This window comes from Microtus ochrogaster, chromosome 6 (genome assembly GCF_000317375.1).
Source record: "Microtus ochrogaster isolate Prairie Vole_2 chromosome 6, MicOch1.0, whole genome shotgun sequence".
Taxonomy (NCBI): Eukaryota; Metazoa; Chordata; class Mammalia; order Rodentia; family Cricetidae; genus Microtus; species Microtus ochrogaster.
The window spans coordinates 70,938,682-70,949,330 of NC_022013.1; the positions used below are offsets into that span (position 1 = coordinate 70,938,682).

General features: G+C 48.3%; 1 protein-coding gene across 1 annotated transcript in view; it reads right to left on the reverse strand.

The window, feature by feature from the left end:
• Positions 1-2,216: 2,216 nt before the first annotated feature.
• The window catches only part of Marc1 (mitochondrial amidoxime reducing component 1), a 21,000-nt gene continuing 12,567 nt past the window's right edge, over positions 2,217-10,649 (reverse strand). The window contains exons 5-7 of the mRNA XM_005348825.2: positions 7,811-7,872; positions 7,653-7,724; positions 2,217-2,783 (exon numbers count right to left, since the gene is read on the reverse strand). Coding sequence (XP_005348882.1) covers positions 2,657-2,783; positions 7,653-7,724; positions 7,811-7,872 — 261 coding nt within the window. The 3' untranslated portion in view covers positions 2,217-2,656. The remainder of the gene's footprint in view (positions 2,784-7,652; positions 7,725-7,810; positions 7,873-10,649) is intronic.

A 10,649-nucleotide genomic window follows, 5' to 3' on the forward strand; every position in this document is an offset into this window, starting at 1 on the left:
TGCGAGAGTTAGCCGAGAAAAGGGCTGGAGCTAAAGAGCCAAGCAGTGATTAAATGAATACAGTGTCCGTGTAATTATTTTGGGTAAAGCTAGCCAGAGGCGGCCAGGGTGCTGGGGACGCAGCCCCGCCACCCCTATTATTACTACGGGGGGGGGGCTTGTCACGTGACCCAGACTGGGTATGTGATGTTTAGTTTTGTGAACTTGACACAACCTAGAACCATCTGGGAAGAGGGGCTCTCAATGAGGCATCGTCCATATTGGTTTTGCCTGTAGACATATCTATGGGAGATTGTTTTAACTGATACAGGAAGACCCAGCCCACTTTGGGCAGCACCATTCCCTAGGCAGGGGAACCCTGATCTGCGCGAGAGTGAAGAAAGCTGAACACACAGCAAGGAAGTATGCGTGCATTTCTCTCCCTGCTCTTGATTTTGGGTTCAACCTGCTCCCTCAAGGACCTGCAGCCTTCACCTCTCCATATGCTGGACTGCAACCTGGAACGGTGAGCTAAACCTTTTCTCCTCCAAGATGCTTTTGGACACGACATTTTATCACAGTAAAATAAACAAAATGAGGACAGGCCCCAGACTCACTTTGTATAGCCCAATCAACGTATAATCTGGTGAGGCCCTAGCTCAGTCCTTCAAGGGCCAGCATGGTAGGTTCACGCCACTATACCCAGCTCCATCCTGCTTTCTTTCTGTTCTTGTGTGCCTAAGTGGCTACTTTATTTCCTGCTGGCAAGTTTCTACTTCTTTCTGGGGAATGCCAAAAGAGCCAGCCTTCAAGGTTGCCCACCAGAGTCATTCTACAGTCCCATTCATTATAGCTCGGCAGCCCTGGGTTGCCCCTCTTCACCATGGTTGCCCCATGAAGTTGTCATGCATAGAACCCCCGCAAAGGGCAGATCTCTAGACCTGACCTCATATGCCCATCACTGGCTCTTGGGAGCTTTTTCTGAAAGCTGGTGATAGTCTTGGTCCTATATTTCAAGTGAATGTGATCAGTATCCAGAATAAATGGGCCATCAGCTTGGTCTTCAGTACTAACCCACTCGTTAATTGTAAAATAAACATGTGTGAACGGCCTTTAAATCTTACTGACAGTGGGCCTGAGAGCTGCCCGGAGCTTCCTGAGGTCACTGGGTTCTCTGTCTTCGAGCAGAACCCTTCATCCAACTGGAGAAGAAGGCAAGTGTTAAGTGAGAAGGGTGTCTGGGTACCCTCTTCCATGCGGGGGCCGTTCTGCAGTGCTGTCTCTAGCTGCCTCACACAAGGTTTGGTCCAGAGACAATGAGGACGTTCACCTGAAGTGATGAGTCACGGGGAAATGGATGCCATCTTCACCAGGGTTAGGAATGTGGGTCTAGGGCCAGGGCAGTGTCCTGAGGTGAGGGTGGCTGCCAAGCCTGGCCACCTGAGTTGAACCCCAGGTCTCACATGCTAGAATGAGGGATTGACTTCAAGCTCTCCTCTGACCTCCACTTGTGTATCGTGGCACTTGTGGGTGCATGTACACACCCGCGAGCGCGCGCACACACACACACACACACACACACACGCACATTTAATGTACTAATATATATTTATATAGATTTAAAAATAAAATAAAAACCAACCAAACAAACAAACAAAAGAAAGTCACGTTCCTGAAGGAGAGAAACACAGGGCACCTAGGGACTCCTCCTCTTCCTTCACACAGAATTGTTTCTGCTACAGAAAACTAGACTCAGGCACAAGACTGACTTTTTTTTTTTTTTAACTTAAAATGGACTGAGCTGCCATTTACCACCACTAGACAGCACCACATCCTCTTGGGGCCATTTCATTTTGTTAATATTGAGAGTCATCATTTCCCCAGGCAAGATCAAATCTCATCTTAGACACCCAGGGAGACATCTCTCCCTCTCTGATGTCCCTCTTTTCCCCCCACATACTAGGAAAGATTTTGAATCCTTCGTAGGCCATGCCCTGCTTCAAGGGCAGGAAATCACCTTGCTTTTCAAATGCTCTAGTGAGCTGGTTTTGTACCCTGACTTCTCAGAGGTGTTCCTTGAGTTAAGGGATCCATCGGGTCATCAGAGACACTGTCTAGGGAGCAACGGCAGCAGACGCAGGAGGATCCATGGAAAAATTAATATCTCCAGTACTGAGTCTTTATTACGCCCTTTCCAAAGCTAGCCCCGGCCTCGAGGAGAAAAGAAAACATCATCGTTCCAACCTTACTTGGGAAAGTATTTAATTTCCATTGTATGCATGATGTCCAGGGGTAGCAAAACATTCTGGAACATTCTTCTGGCTTACAGTCTTCCTCCTGTTTTCTTTCCCTTCCCAAAAGAGGGGTAGAGAGATGATGGACATCTGCTGCCTTGGCAAGAGAATGCAGAAGTAGAAAAATTACTCCATAATTATAAACAGAGCATTTTGATAATCCCTTCATCCTTCAAGAAACTCGACGGCGCCCTGCTAAGTTTGCAGGACTGCCTTTCTCTGCTTTGTGTGCTGGACCCAGAAAACGAGAGACTGAGGAAATCTGAAAGAGGAAAACTTGGGAATCACAGCCCCAAAGAAAAGGCTGAAGAACCAGTTCAAGCGATGTCAGCTTCAAAAATGTTTCTGAGAGACATCTGTTGTTCCAGAATGTGCAGTTTCCATTACTGGCTCAGAAGGTACACGGGGTCTCCCACTTTGACTGTCCCTGGATTTTCCAGAGAAAAATACTGTCCAAAGAGGGGTAGCTTTCCGTATAACGGCTGTTCCGAAGGGTCACATAGCCGGTAGCTGCAACAGGAAAAGACCTCAGTGAGTCCCAGGGAACAGGAAGAATGTGGAGCCCACGGAGCTTCGTCCGGGCTGAAGCAGGCAGGCTGTGCTTGGAATCAGGATCCAGTCAGAGCTAACAGCTCAGCACCCCCGCCCCCCTGGGAGGGCCTGAGAGTGACAGGCCAGTTGGAAGCACCAAGGCAGAGTCAAACACTCCATCCTTATGGCTTCTCATTATAGTGATCTTTCCTTTTCCAGCATCAAGAAGTTAGGTACTTGGGGCTGGAGAGATGATGGCTCAGTGGCTAAAGAGCACTTCCAGAGAACCAGGGTTGGGTTCCCAGCACCCACTTGGCAGCTCACAACTACCAGTTCTCTGTGACCTAACTCCTTCTTCTAACTCTCAGTGCTGCACACACACGGCACACGGACATGCAAGCAGACAATACACTCACACACATCCAATAACAAATAAATAAATAAGGTAAATGAGCTTAAAATTCATGAAAGATTCAAATTTTTCAAAGAGAAATGAGATATTCCATATGCCTGGACGGGCCTATAATTTTCCTTTTCCCTCACAATTTCTCCACATATGTCACCTGATCCAAGATCCTGGCAAGACTGTCACCCCTTCCTTTCCATCTTTCCCTTCCTGGTCCATGGTTGCCCAGATCAGAGGTCCTTAAAGGACTCCCTTTTTCTCAACCCCCACTTTTCCAGTGCTGCTGCCCAGCGTGTTTCCTCATGGCATAGCCTGCAATAATCTTGGACCACGAATCCAGGCAGGCATCTCTTTTGACTTGCCTCTCCCTTTGTCACCATGTAATGAAGGAGGCTTTTGGGAATGGGGGAGGGAGGAGACAGCAATATTTCTGTGACTTGGCCTATCTTATTCTTAGGTGTTGTACTGAGGGGATGTGGGGTCTACCTATCTCAGGGAGTTCCTGTACCTCTTATGTACTTGCATCTGCACCAAGCACTTCCCACATGACTTCAACCCTTATTGCAAAGCCTTAACCCTTGCTATACAGGTGAGTCTCAGAGGCAAACTCAGGATCCTGTATCCAAATGCTTGTCTGATATCAAAACCCAGCAAGAGGATCAGGGGTTCAAAGTTATCTCATCCTCTAGCAAGGATGCTACCATTCCTCATATTTTTGTCTTCCTAAGCAGCTCTCCTCCCCAGGCCTGATAAGAATCCAGAGATCCAACCAATCACTCATTTACCTTTAAAAACCTGCTTGATTCCTGATTGCCAGGTAAGGGAGACCAAGTGAGGTCAACAGCGGCCTCTGGTGGACAAAACTAGGTATTGCAAGAAGTGTATACCAAGCCTTTTCCATCGTCTCTGACTTTATCTATATACCTACATCTGTATCTGTCTATATAGAGGGAGGAAGATATATAAATATATAATATAAATACATATATAAATAAATACATAATGCAAGCTCTATTGGGATTAACAAATTACACTTAGAGATAGGACCTTACTTATAGCTCAGAATGATCTGGGACTATGTAGACCAGGTTTGCCTTCAAATTGTGGCAATCCTTCTGCCTCAACCTTCAAAGAACTGAGACTTCTAATGTCAGTGACCACACCTAGCAACAAATTATATTTCAGAGAACATTTCTCTCTGTATTTCAATGCATACAGAACACACAATTACTCTGATAAGCAAGAGGCCCTAAAACATGGTTTTAAGCCTAAACAGAGGTCTCTGGGATGAGAACTGGACATTATAGCTTGTTGGGAGCAGTGAGACCTCAGATCCTGAATTTCTTGTAATTCCCTGATCTGAGTGCCTACAGCTGCTCTGAGCACGAGACCTTCAGGAGTTCCTGATGGCAGGAGAGTGGTTTCTGGTGGGTTTGGCTGAGGTGTAGCTATCTCTATATAATCTGCCCCTGAACACAATAAAGGGGGTATTCTTGGGGAATTCAAGGATGACCCGTGTCGCTGTCTCTCTGTCTGTGTGTGTCTGTGTATTTTAACCTCTAGCCCCTTGCCCGAAGCTTGCGAACTGGGTGCCAGTGCACAGAGCGCAAACATGGGGGCGTGGTGCGCAGCAATAGCTCAGTGGTGCAACTCTTGTCTAGTGTGCTTGAGACTCTGGCATCCATCCCAGAACTCAAAAAAAAAAAAAAACCAAACAACTCCTCCTTTGTGGGGACCCACAGTTGTGGGTCTATTCCACCTTGACTGGAGGCCAAAGAGTGTGAGCTTATTTTTGCTCTCTCAAATTTGTTGACAACAGGTGTGACTACAAACGAGATCCTGAGCTAGGGTGTGGTTAATTAGTATTTTGGGTATAGAGGTGAATCCGCTCCACCTGGACCAAAGGTCAGAATTCGAGTCTATTCCTTATATCGAGCTAATGCAGTCTGTGGCCTCCCCCTCTCCTTTAGGAGTGAAATACATAAGCGTGTAAAAAGTGAAGCAGACTCAGTATTCACTGACTGTCCCTCCAGATGCTATCCTGTGTTTCTGTCTCTTATTTCTCTTACATCTCTGTTCCTTTTGCCTAATAATTCTAACCCTCACACTCCGACCCTGGAACGTACGAGTTTGGCCAAAGCTGACCTTTGACACTTCTCCTCCAACTAGACTTCTCCATCCTTACGTGGCGGTGTGAACAGAAACATTTTGTCAACTCTGAAGAGTGTGCACCAGGGAGGAGAAGGTGTGAGTCACGCTGTCTTGTTCACACTGTCTTGTTTACTCCCATCAGCCACCAGGCATGGCTACAGGCAAGGTCCCTGACCAGTCTCCACGTGGAGACCACAAAACCCTGGGCAGTCCTAGGTCCACCCTGCTTCTGAGACCTCATGGTCAGATTCTGAGGTAAACATCACTGTGACCGCTCCCAGAGGGGTGACACATGGACACCGTCACCACCCCTGATCCCTGACAGGGTTGGGTTAGGTGTCATTGGGAACAGCTAGTCTCAGGCGTGAAAGGTCGGCTGACTTCTGCTCTCAGAGTGTCAAATCGATACAGCAGGATGTCAAGGACTGGGTCAGGACCTGGTCGCCTACTGAAAATGATACAAGTTGCTTTAGTTCAGCTATGTGGAGTCCTGTAAACTCCGGTGTTCACAAATAAAGAAACCGACCTCAAGGTCCTCACACGCTGAGATGGAGTTCTGTGAGTTCTATTGTGCACAAGATTCCATTCCCAGTCCTTTAAGAAGGAGCAGAGTGAGTCCATTCTCCTCCCTTCCCATGAGCAGAAGACAAGCCTCCCTGTGCTTAGCCTAACCAGACAACGAGGAATAATTCTCTGCGGTAGGCGCCTTGCTTTGCCCAGCGGGGCTCTGACCATACAGAAGCAATTAGGGCACAGGGCTGGGATGTAAGAAGTCTGCAAGGCCAGGCAGGTGGGTGAGGTCAGTCTCCATGCCCAGCACATTCAGTGCAAAGCAGTGCCAAGCCGTGGGCACCAACAATACCCAGGGATGCCACTGAAGGGCTGTGTGCTCTGCCTCTTAAGATTTATACCCTGCAGCGGGCCTCTCCCTGCCCGATTTATGAGCACCTGTCCTGGAAGAACATAAATCACTATACCCATGGCACTTTAAATCTCAGGGAGAGATAGAAGCCACCTCGGCCGGCTGCACCATCTCCCTGGGTATTAAAAGCAATTAGGGAGGATGGCTGGGCTGTAAGAAGCCTGCAGAAGATCAGGGGAGTAAGTATGGATTCCTATGATCCCTGCTTCCTGCCCTTGCTCTGTCTTTGGGGTCCATTACTCTCCTTCTACAAACAGAGCCTCCCAAGAGAGGGGCTTTGACAATGCGGAGAACCAGCACCAGTGCCCGGAGTGCTTTGAGGTTCTGTAAGCTCAAGAGCCTTCCAAAGCCAGAGGGGATGGAAATCTGAGACCAGGGAGAGTGTGGGGAAGAAAGCGAGAAATACGGAGGTGACACGCAGCTCCCGAGCCATCTGTCTGATGCACACAAAGGCTTACCTAGTTTCCCTCCCCCCCACACCCATTTCTTTTATTCTCTGAGGACCAGAGCCATGGCTGATGGTACAAGTGTCAGGATTACAGTGGCTACAAAGTGAGCTCAAAGTCAACCTCAATAACTGAGGGAGACCCTGGCTCAAACTAAAAAGGAAGAGCTGCTTAAGAACATCTGCTGCTCTTGCAGAGGGAGGGGCCCCTGGTTCAGTTCCCAGCACCCACATGGCGGCTCACAACTGTCTGTAGCTAGAGTTCCAGGGGGTCTGACATCCTTCTCTGGCCTATGTGGACATCATACACGTACATGCTGTACACAGATACATGTAGGCAGACACTCATACACATTAATAATAGTCACAAAGCTCAATGGTAGAAGACCTTGCCTAGCATTCACAAGGACCTGGATCCAACCCCTAGAATCCTAAAACAGAGCAGTCAGGGCCTGGCAGAAGGAGACTTGCTGACAGCCACAGAATTGCAATATCCAGGTCTGCCCAGCCTATCTTTCTCTTTGTTGTATCTCCTTGGTTCTATGAAAAATACTAGATTCTTCGTTGCTCTAATGTTGAAGAGATACAAGCAAGAGCTACAGCGTATCACTGTCCCTGTCCCAAAGCCTGCTCCTCTGCAGTACAGGCCTTACATAGTGACATTTCCCACAGTACCTCACAGGAGTCCCCCCCCCTTACCCTCTGGAGATGCATTCCAAGACCTCCAGTGGACACAGCAAACCACAGGCAGCATGGAACCCTGGACACACTGGCTTTCTTCTCTACATACCATCTGCCTAGTGGCCAGGACTCCCTAAAGCTCCTATTCCGCATGGGCATTTCCACAGTTCCCTTGTAACATTAATAGACGTGGCTCCTCAGACACCTGGACCCCAAGGTGAGACCCCCGTCTGCCTGGTTTACCTCTTCAGTGTTTCCATCGGCTCCTTTCTGTCCATGATGCCGGTGTCCGGATCCACCGTCGTTAAAAGGCACCTGGACACAAATAAAGCATCACACAGGGGACAAAGCGGAGGGACAGGCCTTGCCCCTCCCCACCCAGGGACAGGAAAGGGTCTCACCTGGTGCAAGCCATCACCCGCTTCAGTTCCACATCCCCAATGAGGAGTTCATTCCAAGAATCCTAGAAAGGAAAGGAAGAGTTCCCATGAGCACCTCTGGGCCCTCACCTATGCAGGGACTTGTGTGGAGTCACACCTAATGTCATTCCATCAGTCTGGAGGGCCAAGGGACATCCCACACCTTTGAGTGATCCCTTTCTTCCTAAAGCAAGGTCAGGCCCCTCTCCTCTTTGAAAACTTTTCCAGGCAGGGCATCCCAGGTTGAATCTTCAGAATTCTATTAGCTGAGCCTGATGTCACACATCTCCAATCCCAGCACTCAGAAGGTGGAGGCAGGAGGATCAGAAGTTCTAGTATGTTTGAGAACAGCCTGGGATACATGAGACCCTGTCTTGCAAACAAACACCAAGTCGCTGTGTAACCTGGTGCCCTGATTTCCCGGCCATCTCCCGGGTGGCGGCATTCAGAGAGTCCCTACTCCAACAGGAATGACTTCTCAGCTGTCGGCCTGAGGACATTGGTAGCAGAGCCTGTGCCTCAAGGCCAAGCAAATCTGAGTCCCTCCAGATACTCAAGTTCAGTGAGAAACAGAGGATGTGCATGAAAAATTGAAAATAAAAAGACATGCTTTGGTGGGTAAAAATGCTTGCTGCAGCTGAGTGACCTGAATTGGGTCGTCAGGGCCGACATGGTGGAGGGAGAGAGCCAGCTCTAGTGAGTCACCCTCTAGCCTCCATACATGCACTGTGGCGCGCACACACATGCACACACATGCACACACACGCACACACATGCATATACATTCACACACATACACACACATGCACACACACACAAATAAATATGATAATTAAAAATAAAAGCCCACAGAAATAGGTGAAAATAAGGGAGATAAATATGATCAAAATGGGTTAAACATGCACATAAAAATGTCATGGTGAAACCCATCACATTGTAAATAAAAGCATAATAAAGTTCCAGAAAACTTAAGAAAAGCCTCTGACATGGTGTGCATGCTCCTTGTTGGTTGAGGTGCAGATCCTAGGGATTTGGAGGCAGACACCGGGCAAGGTTGGCTTCAGAAAAGTCTGTAGACTAGCCACATGGGCAGAAGGATTAGGGGACCCCAGCCAGGGAGGAAGTCAAAAGGAAGGTGGGGTTGTCTTACTGCATCTGAGGTCCTTCAAGTCATCACTGAGGTTTTAAAAGAGTGAACTGAGGACCCAGGTTAGGGAATTCATTAGTTATGACTTAGAGAATTATCCCCAAAGCTTCTCCTAGACAGAACAAAAGCTGGTAGGACAGTAAGACAGAAAACTAAGCAGGAGCTGGAACGGCTAATGCTCCAGAATTGCTCTAGCAGAGGGCCAGTGTTCCGTTCCCAGCACCACATCAGGAAGCTCCAACCCCCTCTAATGCCGGTTCTAGGGGATCTGACGCCCTCTTCTGGCCCCCAGGAGCACCCACATTTACATGCAAATACAACCCCACACCCCCACATACACACAATTAAGATGAAATCTTTTTATTTAGAAAAGATTGCCCAGTGTGGGGATTCACCCTTTTGATTCCAGCACTCAGGTGGATCACTCTGAGTTTGAGGCCAGCCTGGTCTACATCGTGAGTTCCTGGCCAGCCAGGGTTACATAATGAGACACTTCTCTCAAAAAAAAAGGTATAAAAAAGGAAAATAAAGGTAAACAATGTTCACCATCTGGAAAGCACCTGTTTAGCAAAGGGAAGGAAGAGAACACTCTGTTACTACTAACCTCACACCAGGCCTGAGAAGATGCTGACCCCGAGGACACCAAGGAAGTCTTCCATCAGGACAAACTGGCTAGAGGTAATAACTCAAAATAAGATGGGCTGCGAGCCAGCAAGGCCTGGACAGAGAGGAGTATGGCCTGGGTTTGGTCATATATCTCTGCAGGTCCAGTTTTCCATTTGTAGAGCGTTGATTGGAAACAAGAAAGTCAGCTTTGCTGTGAGGCAGAAGAACTTGAGTGCCGGAGATGGAGTAAGATCCCTTTGCTATTAATTACATATGTGGATAACTGTAAATCTTATTCCTTTATTATTATTGCATGTGTGTGAGCGAGTGGGAGGGGGTATGCGTTCCACCTTTACACAAGTCCTAGGATCAAACCTGGGCTGTGACGTTTGTTCGGTAAGTGCCTTTAGGAGCTGAGCGAGCTCACAGGCTTAGCGCGGACATTTTGAGAGGTGGCGAGCTACTGGAGGCTGTTGAGCAAGGCAATCACACTGAAAAGTGTAAGAGCTCCCACAGGGCCCCTGGAAGCTTGTCCCTTGCCTCTCTATGGTCCAAGAGAGAACATTTTGTGGTCCAGACATGATGTAGCAACTAGATATGACAATGTATCAATGTCTGTCCTTCCAGCTGGCCAAAAACTGAGAGTCACAGGGCAGTGCATGTGTCTGAGCCTAGCAGAGGGGAAGAGCAGGTCAGAGGGAGGAACAGAGCCAATTCAGTGCTGAGCTCTGTGAAAGAGAGCTGTGTCCCAGGCAGACTTTGGAAAGTGAAAAGGACTCTGGGTGGGAGAAGAGCCTGAGAGCAGCCTAGGAGCACACACCTCTTTATCAACAAAACTCACAGAGGAAGCCCAGGGCTATACTGCACCTCAATTGACAGGTGGTAAGCGACAGGTTAGATCACACTGCAGGAGTTTGGGCAGATCATTGAGATAGGAAACAAGAAAGAGAGGGGGAGAGACAAGACCCTTTGTCACGTTGATTGACACCAGCCTGGATGCATGGCCCGGGAACATGTGTTTATAAAGGAACACAAACACAGACACTGCAGAGTCACTGTATAAGGATG